This window comes from Erigeron canadensis, chromosome 8 (assembly GCF_010389155.1).
Source record: "Erigeron canadensis isolate Cc75 chromosome 8, C_canadensis_v1, whole genome shotgun sequence".
Taxonomy (NCBI): Eukaryota; Viridiplantae; Streptophyta; class Magnoliopsida; order Asterales; family Asteraceae; genus Erigeron; species Erigeron canadensis.
Window position 1 is genome coordinate 27,580,592 of NC_057768.1, and position 19,538 is coordinate 27,600,129.

At 34.9% G+C, this 19,538-nt stretch overlaps 4 protein-coding genes across 4 annotated transcripts; 1 reads left to right on the top strand and 3 right to left on the bottom strand.

Moving 5' to 3' along the window:
• Positions 1-459: 459 nt before the first annotated feature.
• On the top strand, positions 460-6,365 carry LOC122579481 (protein S-acyltransferase 8-like). Its single transcript, XM_043751663.1, has 5 exons — positions 460-772; positions 3,093-3,278; positions 3,708-3,995; positions 4,458-4,691; positions 5,791-6,365. The coding sequence occupies exons 1-5, from the start codon at positions 734-736 to the stop codon at positions 6,112-6,114; spliced, it is 1,071 nt and encodes a 356-aa protein (XP_043607598.1). The 5' UTR covers positions 460-733; the 3' UTR covers positions 6,115-6,365.
• A 193-nt stretch (positions 6,366-6,558) lies between these two features.
• LOC122610539 (probable serine/threonine-protein kinase At1g54610) lies at positions 6,559-9,471 on the bottom strand. The gene is made up of 7 exons (XM_043783519.1): positions 9,055-9,471; positions 8,556-8,840; positions 8,155-8,472; positions 7,487-7,708; positions 7,313-7,407; positions 7,119-7,234; positions 6,559-6,890 (listed from the first exon to the last, which is right to left on the bottom strand). Exons 1-7 carry the CDS (start codon positions 9,469-9,471, stop codon positions 6,559-6,561), a joined length of 1,785 nt encoding a protein of 594 aa, XP_043639454.1.
• A 1,191-nt stretch (positions 9,472-10,662) lies between these two features.
• LOC122579610 (light-harvesting complex-like protein OHP2, chloroplastic) lies at positions 10,663-13,979 on the bottom strand. The gene is made up of 2 exons (XM_043751812.1): positions 13,483-13,979; positions 10,663-10,918 (listed from the first exon to the last, which is right to left on the bottom strand). Exons 1-2 carry the CDS (start codon positions 13,887-13,889, stop codon positions 10,804-10,806), a joined length of 522 nt encoding a protein of 173 aa, XP_043607747.1. The 5' UTR covers positions 13,890-13,979; the 3' UTR covers positions 10,663-10,803.
• A 1,633-nt stretch (positions 13,980-15,612) lies between these two features.
• Positions 15,613-18,916, bottom strand: LOC122579053. Its single transcript, XM_043751143.1, has 3 exons — positions 18,732-18,916; positions 17,170-17,775; positions 15,613-16,066 (listed from the first exon to the last, which is right to left on the bottom strand). The coding sequence occupies exons 2-3, from the start codon at positions 17,709-17,711 to the stop codon at positions 15,997-15,999; spliced, it is 612 nt and encodes a 203-aa protein (XP_043607078.1). The 5' UTR covers positions 17,712-17,775; positions 18,732-18,916; the 3' UTR covers positions 15,613-15,996.
• Between the last annotated feature and the right edge of the window lie 622 nt (positions 18,917-19,538).

Here is a 19,538-nt window from a genome sequence, read left to right on the forward strand (position 1 = left end):
AATATTAGTTGGATGAAAATTCTTTAAAGTTAAAATTTATTTTATAGATAAAATTGAAACAATTTTAACTTGATTTTCCAACGGTTAATACTTCAACTTTAATTACGAAGTTGATAAACGTTTAATTATTATTTTTTAGGGGTTGTCTAGTATAATAATTCCCCCCTTTTTTTTAATATTTTTCCTTTTTAGGGTTGTCTAGTATCTCCGTTTCATTTTAGTTGTCATGTTGACTAATTTTGACCGTAAATAACTTTTTTTATATTTTATATCAAGTGTTACATGATATATTTTATATAAAGTGTTACATACCACGAACAAATTATTTTTCTTTTTTTTAATGGAATAGAATGGTAAGAAATGATTTATCTAATAAAAATAATAGTTATATAATTAAATAATAATAAGAATAAGCTGCTTTCTCCAAACATTCCCCAAATTAAAACATAAACAAAACAAAAAATATGCCCTTTTTTCCACAATACTTAAAACCGCCACTACCACTCTCACGCCGGCGACCACCATCACCACCACCACCACCACCACCACTTTCTTCCAGATCCCTTTCAACACTTTAATATTTAAACTATTTACTTCATTATTTTACCCCATTTTTACTTTTCTTCAAAAATAATAAAAATAACAAAAACAAATAAATGGAAATTATGAGCTGTAATAATAAGTTCCAAATGTTCGATTCATAATTTTTGGGAGTTGGGTTTTCTAATTTCATATGGCGAAAAGGGTTTACGAAGTCTGGAAAGGAAGAAATGTAAGATTTCTTAAATTTTGAATTTTGACTTTTTATTTTGGTCGGTTTGACTTTTTTGGTAATCTGGGTCAGCTAAAGATTTGATTTTATTTGGTGGGTGTGTTTTTGTTTTTGGTTTAATGTGAAGTTTAGAATTTTCTTGATTTTAGGTTAAAGTGATGCGATATAGATTTGAAATTTGGTTAGTTTGATTGATTTGAGAAATATGCAAAGCTGAAAGAATAGTTTGCTATGTGCTCATTACGAGAGTTGTTAGAATTTCGGGTGTGTGTAATGCGTACGTAACACAATGTTAGGCGATATCAGAACATGATGCTTTTATAGAGTAGAAAGGATAGAAATTGTTAATGTAGTGGTTCATTTGATAAGAATGGTTTTGTTAGTGTATACTCTTGTTGAAAACCCGCGATTGTTTACTTATAACAAGTGTTTATAGCGGTTAGGGATTGGGTTTTTACTTAAACCCATGTGGAGTATATGATTGTGGTTGCTTTAACATGCTGTCTGTGTTGCTACTACGACGGGAGAGATTTTATTGTGCTTGTCCTAAGGTTTATAATTGCAGTAAGATGTAAGGACTTAAAGCTAGTATGATGCATACATAAAACAATATAAGGCAACATATCTGGAGGTAGGAGGTCATGGGTTCAATCCTCACCCCATGCAAAGGCCGGAGGTCCTTTTTAATCATTTAGATAGAACCTGGAAGCAGTCTCTCTACCTAGGTAGAGATAAGGCTGTGTACATCTCAACCTCTCCCATACACCGTCGAGGTAATGGGACCCAAAACCCGTGGAAGACGGCATTGGGTGTTACATTTACATTTACATTTATATGTGGAGGTAGGAGGATCTAGGTTGTTGAAAGTTCAATGATGTTTTTATAATAAAAAACATTGTTATAGGGTTTCCCTTGAAAAGAATTATTATGGATTTATGGTAGTTCATATTCTGGTATTTAGGCTCGTAATGTCAGTTACTGACTTACTGTGATGGTACAGATTTTGTGTTACTCATTTCGTAAGAGACTTTCTTAAAATGGATTCTTTTGCCCTGTAATATAGACTTTAGTTTGACACTCAGTTTCAGGTCCTGTAGAGAGACACTTGTAAGTACTGTGGATTTTGCAAGTAACCTACCACGTAAATACAATGTTCAATGTCTTAGATTGGTTGCAACTGGGTGTAGTAGTAATATTGCTACTAAGATGACTTTAGAGCCAATGATCGGGATCAAATATCAGTTCTTTGAACGATGAACGAGAGACGTAAAGTTTGTGTGACTCAATAATTTTGTCTACATCCATGTTAGTTGCTTTTATTTTTGTGTGAATCTTGAATGGTATATTATTCGATAAGAGATAACAAGTTGATTCTATAACATGAATTCTGATATAAGAAGACAAGAATAAAAAGTTGTTTTAACTTATGAGAATAATTGTACTCTAATCGTTGGATACATTGTGTTGTGTTCTTGTTGACTTGTTTACAGTCTGTGAAGCTCATGCCTTTATGTACAACAAATTGGTGTAATTTTCGCAATTGCATTTTTCTTACATACAAGCAACTTGATAGAAAACATTAAGCTTTTGTAACTTTTGATTAGCCTTCATATAAGAAGAGGGAATTGACTACTTTCATTGCTTGCATCTCTTGGATAAAGACTTAGAGAATGTGACAATGTTGTCTCATATACTTGTGAATAGGTCGATGCACATTATGTTTATTTTGTCGTTAGTTTAGGGTTTTCCTGTGAATTTTTTTTTAAGATAATGCATTCTCTGGTTGAAAACCATAAACTGGTTAGTGATTGCAATTGGTGATAATTGTTTTTGAGTAATGTATTAATGTAGCTACTTGAACCCATATGCAACATCTGGTTTTTGTTCCTTAACATGTTTCTTGGCATTTGGGTATTATTTATTGTTTATAACATTAAATGCATGGAAACTGAACCCTGCATTTTGTTTTTTGTGCCGTATGGGAGAAACTATGATGGTAAAGATTGTAGGATACTCAGCAGTTGATCGTCTGTTGGAAAATGGCTTTTTGATAATGTGTGATAAGATGAGCAATATATGTACTTATTCCTAATATGAGTGCAGCATTTGACTTGAAATTCGACACTCTTTTTATCAACTAATATGAATCTTTATATGTCCTATATGTAAGAACCATGCGACCAAAATAAATGATAGAAGCTTGTTGGCCAAAATCGATAGTCTCTTTTACTTATGCATGATAATCAATAGTTAGTTACTTTACTTAATTTCAGCCTTTATGCAAAAAGCTAAGTATGGCTATCTTATTCTTTTTTTTCAGAAATTCTTTCTTGGAGGGAGGTTGATATTTGGTCCTGATGCTAAATCCTTACTTGCCACGTTTTCACTTATCACTGTTCCTGTCATTATTTTCTGTATATTTGTTGGAAGACATCTTCGACACGAGTTCCCGTCTTATAATGCAGGATACGTCATCAGTGTAGCAGCAATCATCTTTACAATCTTTGTTAGTTTTCTAACTTTCTTGATCTCTCTAAGTTGGAAATAATTACTTATTATGCATATGTTTGTAAACCAATATCTCAAATAGACACAAAGATGCATGTTTTATCAAGAGCAATTGCTTTTGCTTAAGGCTGAAATAAGAATAATAGCTGAAAGGAAACAGTTGATGGATCAAACTGGTCGAAAGTTGCCAAAAGGTTATTTATAACTCATAAAATCTCCCAAATCAACTTACTAAAAGGTTATTATAATTTTTTGTGTAGTATAATTATTATGATCATATTCAGCTGGCTAGTTGTTTCTGAAAGAGGAAACTTGTACAAATTTTCTACACCTGTTCCAAAAAGTACTCGCTTTGATCCATCACAACATTTCCTAACCTGTCATTACCCACATCTACTTGTGATGATTGCTTGGTATATTTTGCTAGGTGCTCGCGCTTCTTCTACTTACTTCATCCCGTGATCCTGGAATTGTTCCTCGTAACTCACATCCACCAGAAGAAGAATTTCGTTATGAAGCCGGAGGAAGACAAACACCAACTTTACAATTCCCACGAACCAAAGAAGTTATGGTTAATGGGATTGCTGTTAGAGTCAAATATTGTGACACATGCATGCTATATCGTCCTCCTCGTTGCTCTCATTGCTCTATATGTAACAACTGTGTTGAACGTTTCGATCACCATTGTCCCTGGGTCGGCCAATGCATTGGACTGGTATGGTTTCGGTAGTTTTTTTTACTACAGTAGACGTTTCAACCAATTTACTTATGAATGGACCAGTTTCGGTTATGTTATATCTCAAGGGGTTCAAATCAATAGGTTAACATAACAAGGACAGGTCAAATTGGTCAAAATGGCTTAGAGTTGTCCAAAGTCCGTTTTGATGCTTACAACTTCCTGAATTTCTTTTCCACTAATCTAGACCATCATATAAAGGATTTTGCTAACCTTAATGTTAACAGTATTGTTATGGCAATCAATGGACAAAACAGGTTTTTGTGGGTCAACCTAACCCGGCCAGTCCTTTTGACCAAGACTAATACAAGGTTAAAAGCCTTGTTTCAATATCACGCTCTTTCTGACCTGTGCTTCAATTGCCTGGCCTGCTTACGTCCTCTACTTCTAATAGCATGTTTTTTTCTTCTGTTATCTAATGGTGATTATCTTGTGATCCAGCGGAATTACCGTTTCTTCTTTCTCTTTGTTTCTTCGGCAACACTTCTTTGTATTTATATATTCTCGATGTCGGCTTTATACATCAAGATTTTGATGAATGATTACGAGAGTACAGTTTGGAAAGCAATGAAAGAATCTCCTGCGTCGGTTGTTTTAATGGCTTATTGTTTTATTTCACTCTGGTTTGTTGGTGGCCTCACAGGATTTCATCTTTACCTTATTGGTTCGAACCAGGTTAGTCTAAGCTTCCATTTTACGGTTATTTTGTCCCAGAGTTTAGATATGTGCTTGGAAATATTCATCTTGCTGTTATCGGTTTTAACGGCTGGGTAACCTGCTTTTGTTGCTGTAATCTGCCTATATAAGTGTAGAATATTTGTCTTTATAGTTTGTTTGAAGCTAAGCTGGAAGAAAACTTATTGCCAAATGGTCAATTAAAATTACTTGTACAGCCTTACTCTATGCATTACATCCATAGATAATCAGATTTTACTTTTATACCCGATACACATCAAAAGTAATTATTAGTTACAACAAACACAATTATGTAGGATTTTGGATGTGCCTTTCGAAAGTGATCACATTATTATTACTGGATGTGCCTTTCAGATAACCTACTTATAATCATTTGATATTCTAGGGAAATTATCAGCCTTTTGATAAAAGCGGCAACATGACATATCATCTGAACTAGAATAAAGTAACTCATGTACCCTTATTTAGTTTGTGACAGCCTTAAGTAATCAAATTTTGGCAATAAATCAACACCATTAAATGTAATTAACTTCCTGCAGCAGAAACATGTCCAAATACTACTTCCTGCTACATGTTAGTGATTATCTTAAATTGAATCTTCAGATTTAAATAATCAACTGTAACTAAAAGGGCCGGTCGGAAAAGGTCTTTATGTGTGCTGCTGATCTTTGAAGTTGTAATATTCTGAGTATCCAATGTTTAAGTTTAAATACTCAACTTATTTAAGAAATTAACAGATAAAATGACCAAGAATGTCAGTTTTGTGACAAAGTAGATGGTTTGTGAAATGGAAATAGAAGTTTCTTAAGTTAGGTACTTAGGTTAATGACAAGGTATATAAGTAATTTTGTTAGTCCAAAACTGATAAATTTGACTAAGTTAGCTGAAACATAATCTTTTATCAGAACAATAACAACAAATCACTCTGACTTTTAGGTGCAATAATCAGATAATTAGTCCCAAAACATAAATCTGAACACCCCCTTGTAACCCGTTGATTATATGATTTTTTCTATCCCTTCAATGTTACAGAATTACTTTCGTAGTTTCATGAGTGCTATCTTTCTTTGATTTTCAGACTACATACGAAAATTTCCGGTACAGATCAGATAACAGATACAATGTTTATAATCGGGGTTGTCTAAACAACTTCCTCGAAGTTTTCTGCACAAAGATAAAGCCATCACGGAACAAATTCCGAGATCCAATCCAAGAAGTGCAGCAACCACCTCCAACCACCGCACGTGAATCTGCTACTGATGATGGTGGCCTGGAGGACCGCCGTGTGAAAGTAGAAGATGATATGGATATTGGAGGTGATTTATTAAAAATCTCGCAACGGCATAACATTGACGGTATTGAATCAGATATACGTAGCAGAGGAAATGACGAAGAAGCTTAAGCTCGGGTTTTTTTTGGTAACAAATGCTTTTTTAGGTAGTCGAAGTCACGAAGGTGTGTGGATGATGTAAATGTTTGAGAGGGCAAAAGTTGTCGTTTTGAGTATTGGTTGCCACAGGTTTGGTTCCTGTTGATTGATGCATTTGTGTAATGGTGTGTTGTTATGGATTAATTTAGAGGTACTGGCTTCATTCTTTGTGTAAATTAAACTATTCAAGACTTCTTTCTCAACATGCCGAATTGTTTTGTTTATGTATTGTTGGTATCTAGCAAACGTAATGTTTGGGCAAAACTTTGGCCATGAATCCATGATCAACAAAACCAAAAACTGATCTGGGACCAAACCAAACTTAAGTACAATCAGAGGCGCAAGATAGAAATAACTTCAAAATACAATTATAACTCGATGAAAAACAAATAAAGTTATTGTAGTGTTATATTCGATTTAATTGTCAAGTAGGTCGAATTTTCTCTGATCCATCTTCCGATGCTCCCTTGTAGAGGAAGACCTCGGAACATGGGTCAGATGCTCATCGATCATACCACCATACTTGGCTGATAATCTTTTTGCGCCCGGTAAAGGAGGTCGGTTCTTGATGTTCATTTTTGCGTTCGGGTGTGACTCACTCATTTGCTTTTGGTAGCGTTGATATAAATTATCGGGAGATGGCAAAGGAGCCGGTGTTTCTTGGGTTGGACTTGGCCTTATGCTGGGTGAAGACGGGCTTCTTTTGGTCTTCACGAACTCGTCACTTTTCCTGGCAGCGTCTGGGTTGGCTTCCCTATCGACATCTGGCTCGTTTCCGGCCACCTGGAACACGAGACATCCATTGGTGTTATTAAATATGTTTGTAGCATATTCTCGAATTTATATAGAGAAGAAAGTGATTGATTTGGAAATCAATGAAGAGAAATGAAAGCAATATGTTATCTGACATTTCTGACCTTACTCTCCCTTCATCGTGTTCATGTCAAACAGTAAAGGGTTAGGGAAAGTCCACACACAAGAATGTACCTCTTTCAAAGTAGCTGATTCGAGGTTTGGAATTTGGACTGTTTGATCTTTATTCTGTTGCTCTTTCAGTTTTCTAGCCTTTTGTCGTGTCCTTGCCTTTCTAATCCTACAAAGAAAATGATAAGAAAAATACACAAGTACTCTTATGTTTCGTTAAGACGTATCAGAAATTCAAGAAGCTTACTTTCTTATCTCGTTTGTTTGAGCCAAATCATCGTCGTCTACTTGAATGACAGGCAAACCACTAAGATCACATGCCCACGGGCTAGTGTGAAAGAACTACAATGATTGTATAGTTCATGTTATTTCAAACATGTCAATGTCAATGCCATCATGAAGGGTTTGTTAAGACTCTCACCTCGTGTTGGAGAGCAGAGCTAGCCGAACCACGATAACCAGGATCTAGAGCAAGAAGAACCATTAAGAGTCCAACTGCTGATCTTGGATAGTCTCTAAACGCTTCACGAAGATTTGGTTTGTATGAATGTGGAGGTCTAAACGTCGTTGATAACTTTAGTTTCTTCCAATAATCATCTGATGGTGACCCACAAAGCTTGAAAATCTTGTGAAGTTGCTCAACCTGTATCCAAATAAACTTAGCATTATGATGTAGATACTTATTATTAGTTATTAAAGGTGGCAAATAGCCTGTTTACTTGTTACAAATTTTCTGGCTTGGGTTTATATTGAACAAAATCAAACCAACAAATTAAGCTAAAAGCAAACGATTCCAATGGATACGAAGGATCAAACATGTTTGGTTTTGGTTTTATTTTCATTGTATAGCGTCAATCCATTTTATTCAAAGATTTAGATCATTATTGTTTGACTGTTTACCCAACCCACCCAGTCTGGCAGTCTCCTTTTGACCCTGACTTAAAAGTGATTTGTTTTAACCCAAACTTGTTTAGACTCTTAATCAACTAAGCCATTTTGCCACCAATACTAACTATGAAGTCTCAAAACTAATTACTTGCAAAAACAATAAGATCAGCCATTGATATTGGCGTTGGATTTTGAATTGACCTCGGTCCTCCCAGGCAAAATGGGTCTTCCAGCAAACATTTCAGCCAAGAGACAACCAGCACTCCAAAGATCGATACCTGGTCCATAGCGTGTTGCACCTAAAAGAAGCTCAGGGGATCGATACCAAAGTGTCACTACACAGTTTGTAAGAGGTTGTGGTTTTGTGGGATTGTAATAGTTTGCAAGCCCAAAATCAGCAATTTTTAGATTCCCACTTTTATCAATCAGTAAATTCGACCCTTTGATATCTCGATGCAAAATCCCTCTTTCGTGACAGTGTTGAAGACCCGAAAGCAATTGGTGCATATAAAATTTCACCTGAGGATAAATATTAGGCTGTTTGTCAGAACGACTGGTTTTTGAATATTACAACCTGGAAACAAGTAAAAGATATATCAAACCTGTGGCTCATTAAGCCTTTCATCAGGCCTAGAAATGATCCTAGATAGATCGGTTTGCATATAGTCGAAGACTAGATATAAACTGTATTGCATTCGTGACGTTGCTAAGCCTAAAAGCTTCACGATATTGGGATGATCTAGCTTCCGCAACATCATGATCTCTCGTGCCATAAACTTTATGCTTTCAGGCTCAGAAGTGTTGAAACGAACCTTCTTTAAAGCTACGATTTTCTTGGTTTTGCGATCTCTTGCCTTATACACGTTGCTATAAGTCCCTGACCCGACCTATATACACACACAAAAAGACCTTGCTCTTTAGTTTTCGCCATGAACTCTTTGATTTTTTGTAATGATTATAATATTTAAGTTTGGTGGACAAAATAAAATACATGGAGAGTGTTTATTGTGTATTCCAGTTTATGTGTCCATACGTTCATATCAGATGTTATGGACGTACGGACTCATATCAGTTTAAAAAAAAAAGCGACAGAGTGGTGACCTTGTCAAGCTTATCATAAGCGTCAGCGCTCTTTGGGACCAAACCATCAAGAGAATCTTTAGGGACATTATCCGTGAGCCATTTCGGCCAACCATCAACCAACTCATCTTGATCATCCGAACCACTACCTCTCCTCATCACGCCACCACTATCACTACCACCACGACCGCCACCACTACTACTAGTCCCACCACCACCGCCACCACTTCCACTACTCCTACGAGTCCCTTCTTTCCCCTCCCTCTCTTCTCTACCACTCATCACCACCTTTTCCTTCCGACCACCATTACTACTAGTCGAATTCCTACTCCCCGAAATAGACTTTCTTGACCCTTTCACATACCCATTTTCCATTTTCAACTTGTGAAGACCTTGATGAGATAAATCCATCATTGGCTTAGTTGGTGCACAACCCATATAGGCAAAAACTATGTAACTTATGATGTGTGACAGTCTGTTTGGTGGTGGATTGAAGGTGACATTGTCAAGAAATTTTGATTTTTGTAGTTTTGGATTAATGGGAGATGAAACAAATGCAGGCTTTTTTGGATTCAATTCAAGTTGTTAAAATTGTAAGTTTGACAAATTATTTTGCCGGCCATTGGCCTGCAGGCCTATGAGATACCATATATTAACTTCATATATACATGTGTCAGATGAATATAGTTCTATACATGTGTGTGACTTCTTTTGTTTGTTCAAAATCGTTTATTTTTATATAAAATACATTACAATACAATATAATCTAGTGTTTCTTTTGTTTAGCCGCAATGATAAGTTACTTAAAGGGCTATCTAATCTAAGTTTAATAAACTAGTATAAAATTTTATACTAATTAATATGATTATTTATTTTGTCTTTTGTTATTTATCGAGTAGCTAGGATGAAAGAGACAAATTGATACATTGTACAAATATAAAATTTCAAACAAAGGATCTTCCCTTTAGTTAAATAAGTGGGTAAACTAAAGTCCGGTTATAGAATAGAATTTCTTATAACTTTATGGGATTACCTAATAATGTAAAATTACCAACAGGTTTTTCTGTTCAAGTGAGAACAAGTATACTATCTTTTATAATTTTTATTGGTTGTGGATTTAAGTCTAGTAAGATTAACATTAACATGTATCTTAACAGAAGCATGAAAAGAATAGGAAGAGACGAGACGATGTTGTGTGTTTGATAAAGACCTCAATTATGCCAAGTTAAGATCAACATGCCGGAAACCCTAAACGATTGTCTCATGAAGTATTCGCAAATAGACGTGTTGAACTTGAGAGATCTGGGCATACTGAATATTATGGCCGCCTGGGGAGTAACTTTACGAAAGACAACTTAACTATATACAGCACCACTGAGGCAGTGAATCTCATCAAAGATGGGTATGAGGAAGGTGAGACATAGATAGCCAGTCATGCCTCTATCCGAGGGAAAAGAGACTACTTCCAAGAAGACTTTCGGCAAAGATAACAAGACCTACTATGTGGGTCTTCAATGACCATAAAGAAGTTCGATGAGGCATGAAGCTGGTCTAGGTCTCCTATCATGTCGAGTGTTAATCATTCAATATAATCATGTTATAAGAATGACATAAAAGACACGCAAGGGAGACTAAAACCGATTAAATTTCTTTATATTTTATATAAACACTGAGGATTTACAGTAATAAAATGCGGTACAATGACAGTAGTTTCTGAATGGAAGATGTAAAAAGTAGCATTTTTTTAAATCTCAATAATGTAGATAAGACTCAATCCAAATCTACAATGCCGAAGTTGGACAGGAGGATCTTTACTTGATCAACAAAGTCTGAACCTGTTGCGTACTCTGTTAACATCCCAACAGCAAAACCAAACATCGCCCATCTACTCGATCAAAGAATCCAACAAAAATGTTATATTAAGAAAAACCTGGTAATAAGTAACTAGAGGAAGCTAAACAATCACAATGCTATATAACCGAGACTATTAGTAGTAACTAGAAACGCAAAAAACAGTGGAGATATAGCTTAGAATGCAGTTCAAAGAAAATGTATGACTACTTGTTAAACATTTGAATAGAAAGCTTTCCCCACTACTTATTGTTTATCTACTGGGACAGCATTTCTTTGCTCACAGGATCACATGGTCTAGATGCAGGGACGAAGCCATGAACATTTTGCTTGATGGGTTAACTAACTTGCATAACTATAACTAGTACCATCTTATGATGAGATTCAAGTGGTATCGCATTTACTTGCAAGAGTTCTTTCTTTTTTTTCTGGACAAGTTAAGAATCTTAGTTTATCAACTAATGAAGTTAAAAGGTTCAAGGATATTATTAAGCAATATAACAAGTTTAGGATGGTCAAGTACAAGCTTAAACCTTCGTGTGACTTTAACGTTAGTTCCAAGTTACATGCAAACAACTGCAAAGGATTTGACCAAAAATAATAAGAGTCTAAGTCACAAACTTGATTTCCCAAGTTACTAAATATTCAAACTCTTTGGAAGAGTAGAGTACTCGGTGATCAGAAGACCATAGTTACAAGTATGTACACCACATCAACAAAATGCAAGGTAAATGTTGTATATAAAGATTTCCCTGTATGATATGGAATTCGATTGTTAACTATTAACTGGTTTATCTAACTTCATTTCAACATTCGACTCATGGGTGGATACATTGCCTTCTGCGATTAATTTACTTGAACTTGAAGTAATGAAATCCAATAAAAGATGGCCTATTGAGCTTTTCCCTCTTCCATTCTTCTAAACCCATTCTAGAATTGCTTCTAGAATAGCAATCTTTCTCATAATTCTAAGTAGTGTTTGTTAAACTAATTAAACTGTCAAGGTTGGGTCTAATTAAAACAGAAGACCGTTACATGTGTCCTACGTCCAAGCGTTGGCCTCCATCTCAAGAACACTATGTCACTATCTATCTCTAGTAAATAGAATATCTGATCCTTCATATCACATCACAATAGCTATTATGTGAAAGAACCAAGTAACATTAGTCATGACTTCACAAGAAAGAACCATAAGCAGAATTAGTCATCACTCTTATGCATTATTCAATTTATAACCATAACTTGATTGCAATAGGTATGTATAACTATACAACATCGTCTATCTAAAGTTCATCTTCTTTCACTAATGCCGGATATATCAAAACTACTTTAAAGACTGCATATGTTTTTATCTTGTTTCGTTTATACCAATTCCGATCAAAAAACATGTCAAATGATGTCAAAAACAACAAAAACATCTAGTATGTTATGACTTCAATTTGCATTAGAGATTAATATATTCGTAGCTGAATCCATTAATATCTCATATATTAACTTAATGCTCCAATCATCTTTATTTACTTATTTATTTGTATCACGGATCACGGATGTGATTGAGAGATTCTCCAAGAAGGGTGACGCTCCTCGTGGCCAAGCAGCTCAAGGAATGATATGCTTTTGTAAAAAGAGCATTTTCCATTGCTGGTGTCTTGGTGGCATTTGGTGCGGGCATCCTTACCCAAGTTCTCATAATTTCCAATTAAAAACATCCAATTTTGGATTTTGGAAGACGCCAACCTCTGACTCTATTGGGGGCATCTTACTTAGCACCGTTATTCTCAGGTTGTTTATTTACTACATAGTGTTTCTAAAGACTATCGCACGTACAACAACTTCTTTTGGTGGATCCTCATCAACATTTACTATTGTTTACGCACTCCTCCAACCATGATGACCATGGTGGCGTTCTCTCGCACGGTAATTAAATGGGCTGCCAGTAGACTTCTAGAAACCCTATATAGAAATTAAAGGATCCGTGAATAACGTTGTTTTGTAAGATGCTTTCAATAAAATCATAGATTGCTCGCCTTCCACCTTCCGAAATCCAATATTTTATATTGGAGTTATGAGAACCGGTTAACAATGTCTGCGTCAAATGCCGAGACACTAGCAACCGAAAGGCTCTTTTCACCAAAGCAGATCATTTGTTTCCCTATATTCTCCGGCCATTTGGCCATCAATGTCGTCCTTTTACATAAATCTCTCAGGAACATTCTTAACAAAAAAGGTTTAGGGTTTCGGAATGCAATGAACTACACACAACTACCAGCGGTGTATATATAGCAACCATATGAGTTACCACGTCATGTTGTCAATTACAAGTTTTTGATTGGTATAAAAGTTCATTACATAAAATGAACACGAGAGTAGTTCATTACATAACATAAACATTCTATGTACAGTTCATTACATTCCGTAACCCTAAACCCTAAAAAAGTAAATAAAGATGATTGAAGCATTAAGTTAATTTAAGGAATTAATAAAAACAAAAGCAATTCTCATCCTGTATCTTTTTTTCACACGAATTAGTATAAAGTATTAAAATCATATAAATACTTAGACAACCTGTAAAGTTAGAAAGCTAATAGCAATACTAACCTCCCATTAGAGATTTCATTTTTGGCAATAAATCCAAAAAAGGGACCAACATTAGCTTCTTCAAGCTTCTTTTGCTTAAAATACTGCTGAAGCTCTTTGGCCTTTTGTCTCTGAAACTCCATGGTGACCACATTCTGACCACCCACCGCGGTCGGCTCCGGTGGTGCAGACACCGGAGCCGGTGGCGGTGAGTTCTCAGGAGCAGATGGTCTAACTGGGGGGCTAGCAATGGATGGTCTTCTTAAAGGACCATCAGCTTGTGAACATGTTATGGTAATTGTTGACCTCTTATTACTTGTACAAAATGGAAGTTTTGAGACAGTAGATAATGAAGTACAAGAATGTGATGATGAGTTTAATAATAATGAGTTTGTTACTTTGATGGATTGCATTGAAGCTAGTGACATTGTTTTTTTGGAAGTTTTTTTTTTGTTTTGGTTTGTCAATGTGGATTATGAGGAAAGTTTTGTGGGATTTGTTTGATCATGAGGAATGGATAGAATGGTGATAGAGAATAAGGAAAGTTTGTATGTGGATGAGAGGTGGACAAGTCTTGGATTCTTATATCACTAGAGACTTTATATGATAATTTTCATTTTTGTTTTCTTATATTCCTTTTTTCTGTTCTTTGCCAACTCATATAATAAATTTTTTTTTCATATAATATCTTTAAGATATCGTTCGATAGAACTATGCAGCTTAATATCTTATTTATGTTAAAAATAAATGTTTATTTTAAGTTTTAAGCTTTTTCAATTATTGATTTTTCGTGACTTAAACTACAATTGGCATACTCATGGTTGAAATTTTGTCCCAATTACGTCTTTTTGCACATTTTAACAAACAAAAAGAAAAAGAAATGTGAACTAAAACAAAAAGCTTAAAGCAAACCACGCAAACAAGACCAAAGGACCTAAAACATAAACCACGGCCAACGAGACCAAATCACCCAAAAGACAAACCACCTCCCACGGCCCTTGAACCACACAAATAAATATAAAGAACCAGGACTTACAAATCATCCAACTAATAATCACGAACCATGTACGACGTACCTAGTACCCACAAACCATAACTTGAGGGGCACACCGTAAATTTAATGTGGTTTAATGAAATACCAACACCCAGTAAAGTTGAAAGCCCCGTGATACGAAACCCGACAGATACATTAACCACACGTATGTAGGGTATTGTAGTGACATGATGTTGTTGTCCGTCTAGCATCTAAATCTAACCTTTGCCCTCGCTTTCCTTCCCTAGCCGGAATAAATCCATTTCTTTTGTCTGTAAGATAACTTATTCCATGAAATAGGAACGCAGCGGAGGGCAAATAATTCATAAAAAAAAATGGAAACGGCTTAAAAAGGAAACTTGAAACTACAAAGTTAAAAACCAAACCTCCAAACTATGGAATCAAGACTGAATGTAATTGCTATATGACAAAATGGTTTGTTAGCAAAAAGTAGGGATGATTTTTGGGATACCAAATTTTTGAAGGGCTTCACCATTGTCACCCTGGTTCCACGACAATATGAAGCTCATATGAGAAATGGGTTCAAATAAAGTTAACAAACTCTTTCTTTATAATAAGAATATCTTTTTCTTAAAAAAGTATACATCATTCTGATCAACAAACTATAATCTATTGTACATCCATTGCTGCTTGTAACAAATAATTATTGTATACAAGACTAAATACACGGATGAACTAAAAAGGAAAAAAAAAAAAAAAAAGTTCAAATATTTCGTTTATATGGAATTCTATAATAATTTAAATTGATATTCAAAAAGACTCAGACCAGGTCGTCGTGAGCTGGGCTTCGGCCATAGCATAGTTGACACGGAAATAAAAACCGCAACTTTTGGTTAATGAATCACTTCACATACTGCTAGACCAAGGTCAGTATCTAATAATGAGATTGACTTCCATCAACATGTTTCAATCATCATAGATACCAAAGATAACATTTTTCTCCGAAGAGAATAACATGCTTTACCTCTATTCTAACTTGGTCACTGGGATAATAAACTCATTACTAAAACTATTATCGAATTCAAAAGTTGACAAATCTATAATCCAATGACCATGTTAGAAATAAAGAATAAGAGGATTAGAAAAAACTTCTAGAATAAGTAGAAACCACAAAATTAAATTAGAGAACAAGACCGCGTTAATTACCACAAAACAAATCAAGAATGACATGCCCTGAAAACAAAACAAAACTGGAATATGAACAGAGATGGAGGTGAAGCAAACTGCAATAACTCACTCATTGGTACCATGTCATAACGTCGACTTGTTACAACAAAGTTGATATTTTCGTAAACGACAATGATCACTTACACACGTACAAGGTGTCGGAGTCACTACGTCGTTTACAACTAACTTATCAAATTTGTTGTACAACTCGGCGTGATGATATGATACAAAAACTGTTCTCGATACTTGATCTTTTTTAAAAAGTGCCAGTGACTTGGGTTAAGAAAAACACGATCCAAAGCTACAACTTCAAACTACATAATTGTGCACGCACATGATTTCCCAGTACTGTTTTCAAATTCATCATCTGAATCACTGTGCTCACTGCAATTAAGTGTGGAAATATAAATTAGAAAACAGCCTCCAAATTACGGTTTGGATAAAGTGTCCATTAAATATGTGATTCTAATTTCTAACCTACATTTAGATTCTGAGATCATGTCTCTTAACAGACAAAATACTACATAATCATGAAACTGTTTCTATATTAAAAAAATACAAATACGCACACAAAATCCTAAATAATCATGAAACTTTCGTGGTTTTTTCCCCACTCTTTCAGGAGTTTCAGCTCTTTAGTTTTCTTTTCTAATCTGCTAGCATGACTTAAACCTGAGATCTTGAACAAGAAAGATTAAAGCTTTCTAGCTAATCTGATTAATAAATTTGCTATAATCCTTGATTTTCACAGGCCAGTTCGCTGGTTAACACCATTATCTATCACAAAAATAAGTGCTTTGCATGAAAACCCAAAAAGAAACAAAAGAAGTTGATTAATCTTAAAAAATTACAGTGTGCGTACTCTAGTACCTAAAAGCATCCTAAAAGTTATGCTAGTTTATAATTCAAGGATTAGGGTGATTAACCTTATAACATTACATGTAATAACACACAAATACATTAAATGTTCTGTTTCTTAAAAGGACATTCATGAGGATTAATCACAAACATATAGTTTAATGGTTTCCTACTTTTACATGCTCCGATACATCATTGAACTAGATATGGAAAGAGGCCTTCTTTGCCTGACAAGTAACAGATATGCATGACGTCTAATCGGTTTCATTTTGACGTTAGTATTTTGACTTGCATGTAGTATAACTTTTTATAACAGATACATCAATTTTATATCCAACATAGATATCCATCCACCATTCCACTTATTTATACATAAGTTATATGGATATGGACATCGATGTGGATTTGGCATCAACCGATCCGTATCCAATATATTGCCATGCCTAGCATATAAACACAATACCTAACTTACACAGCCCGCCCCAATGCCCAATTTTCCCCCTCTAATTAAATCTAAAGTAGCTATTATCATTTTAATTATCTGCCAATCCTAAACTAGTGTGGTACACTAGTTTACCATAGAAAAAAAAAAAAGACATATCTTCACAGTTTAAATGCAACAATCATACCTGGGCTCGAATTCCCGAATTTGACAGAGTTCTCCCCCTCTAACATCCGTCCAATGCACACTCCTTCTACCACTTTCGTATACAGACTCGACCTCATCACCATTATGAACAGAAACCGAGGCAGGAATAGCCAATGCAGGTCTTTTCAAGCTGCTTCTAAGAGAATTTACGCTAATGCGATTACCATTACCATCGCCTTCCACAAACTCTGAGGCCCGGGGAATTTCTTCAACTTTTTCTAGATTAATAGAACTTTTAGCGTCTTTCTGCTGCTGGGTGGGTCCTACAGATGGGCTCTCGACTCCTGTGGCTGGATGACCAAAGCAGGCAAAGGAAGCACACCCGCAGGCACACCGTTTCTTATTGGCAGCCAGTTGAAGATGAGGGTCAGATTCTTGGTCCACCAAATGGTACTGATTCCACGGGGTAACTCTCATGGGTTTCTCCTCCTTTTTATGACCCAAGAGAAGAAGGTTCAGACCGTTACTATAACCTGAAGCTGAGGAAGAGAAAAACCTCCCTCCTTCGACTGCTAATAACATCAGTTCTTCTCATCTGGGCACAACATATAGCTTCTCTTTATTTAAAACTTTTCTAAAACACTACCTGCAGTTACCCGACAAAAGTAGGAAAAGGTTAGAGGTACCAAATGGACATATGGGGCATGTTAGGTAAAGAGTCAAATCAGGTGGGTTAGGCTGACACCGAACACTTCTCGTCCAAGATAGTTATGAACAAGTATTGTGTCATATACGATACCAAAACTGATATTGATCCAATAACTATCTAACTTTTGGATAAAATCATGTAAGCGTTTTTATGAACTAATTTACACTACAGGTGACTTTCACCCTTTAAAGATAAACCAACATAGCTCAATAGACTCGTTACTAACTTGGTCAAGAAACCAAATTTACATGATTCCTTACGACTTCTTAGTTATGGGTGGGTTCAAACCTCGTCGGCTCATTGTATGCATAGTTTATTTGTTTATTAGGTTGACCGTTTCAAGACAAAAATGGAGTAATATAACAAGGACTACGATCATTCAATGTCCATAAAATCACTTTCGACACACATAGCTCAAACACCCGAATCGAAAGATCGAATCTTTTTTACAGTACACTTTTATCCTTGACCATCGTAACCAAATCAGTTCGATTCGGAGAGTTGTGGGCTATATAAATCCAAATCAGGCTCTATATCCACTATCCAGCTAAACTGACAGATACATTCACACACTTATTAAATTACTATTTCTATTGCCACACAAAAAAAAAAGATAAAATCTTTGTTATTTCACTTATAAACAAATAAAACATAAATTAAAGATCAACAAACACCCATCACATAATAACATAGCTAAATCATAAAAATATAAATCTAAAACACAAAATGTCAAAATCAGATGTATCAACACTAATACTAATAACATATATGTATGTGTGTGTATATGTATATATATATATATATGTGTATAACATTACATTACATTATATGATAACAAAAACAAAAAGATCCAAAAAGAAAAGAGTAAAAATGAAGGGAAAAATAGGACTCACGGATCTGGGAAATACTTCAGCTAAAATATAGATGTGCCACCTTGCCGGAGTTGATTATTTGGCGGTTTCCGGTGACCGGAAAATGGTTTAAAAAGAAGACTGTGTGTGTTTTAACGTACAGAGAGACAGAGAGATAGAAGTGAGATTAGAAACATAGGAGGGGGTGATGTGATTATGGGTGTCACAAAAATATGTTTTTTTAAAGAAAAAATATTTGTAAAAGTTTATAAATGTGGAGCAACTCACACTCGCTCACCTCACTCACTCAAATATAATCAAATTAATTAGTGTAATTAATTAATTCATTAACTAATTAATTATTGGTTTTACTCTTCTTTATAATGGAATTAAGGATTTGACTATCTTTAAGACCATCAACAATTGAATGGTGTAACAACTTACCAAAATTATAACCACTTACCAAAATAAAGAAGTGTGTTGATTTTTAATATATTTTTTTATTTTGTATATTCTATGTAAAGTCAATGTCTATGAAGGAGATAGTTGAACTAATGAAAATCATATAGAAAGAGATAACATAATTAATAGACGGGTTCACTTATTAATAACCTCCAAATTAGCCATAAAATTTTAATATACATTTTCTTCGATATGGACTATATAAACATGATTATATATGTTTAACTCTCGATATAAAGTGTGGTTTGGGAATTAGTGGATTCATTGTTATTTCCTCTTTCAAATTGATAAATGAATTGTATTTATAAATACTTAGATTAATCGATGAGTTTGTTTAGTTGTTATAACCTAGATGTGGAATTGATAATTATGTAAATATGACGAGAA

Bases quoted from the DNA above. Each gene is read 5' to 3' on its own strand.
- LOC122579481 (XM_043751663.1), top strand. From the start codon at position 734: ATGGCGAAAAGGGTTTACGAAGTCTGGAAAGGAAGAAAT. The intron at 3,279-3,707 runs GTTAGTTTTCTA...ATATTTTGCTAG, and splicing joins CAATCATCTTTACAATCTTT to GTGCTCGCGCTTCTTCTACT. The intron at 3,996-4,457 runs GTATGGTTTCGG...CTTGTGATCCAG, and splicing joins TCGGCCAATGCATTGGACTG to CGGAATTACCGTTTCTTCTT.
- LOC122610539 (XM_043783519.1), bottom strand. From the start codon at position 9,471: ATGGGTTGTGCACCAACTAAGCCAATGATGGATTTATCTCATCAAGGT. The intron at 7,709-8,154 runs GTCAATTCAAAA...ATTTGGATACAG, and splicing joins TTTTGCCTGGGAGGACCGAG to GTTGAGCAACTTCACAAGAT. The intron at 6,891-7,118 runs GTGTGTGGACTT...TCGATAGGGAAG, and splicing joins TTTGAAAGAGGTACATTCTT to CCAACCCAGACGCTGCCAGG.
- LOC122579610 (XM_043751812.1), bottom strand. From the start codon at position 13,889: ATGTCACTAGCTTCAATGCAATCCATCAAAGTAACAAACTCATTATTA. The intron at 10,919-13,482 runs GTTAGTATTGCT...TTGATCGAGTAG, and splicing joins AATGAAATCTCTAATGGGAG to ATGGGCGATGTTTGGTTTTG.
- LOC122579053 (XM_043751143.1), bottom strand. From the start codon at position 17,711: ATGTTATTAGCAGTCGAAGGAGGGAGGTTTTTCTCTTCCTCAGCTTCA. The intron at 16,067-17,169 runs GTATGATTGTTG...ACTTAATTGCAG, and splicing joins ATTCGGGAATTCGAGCCCAG to TGAGCACAGTGATTCAGATG.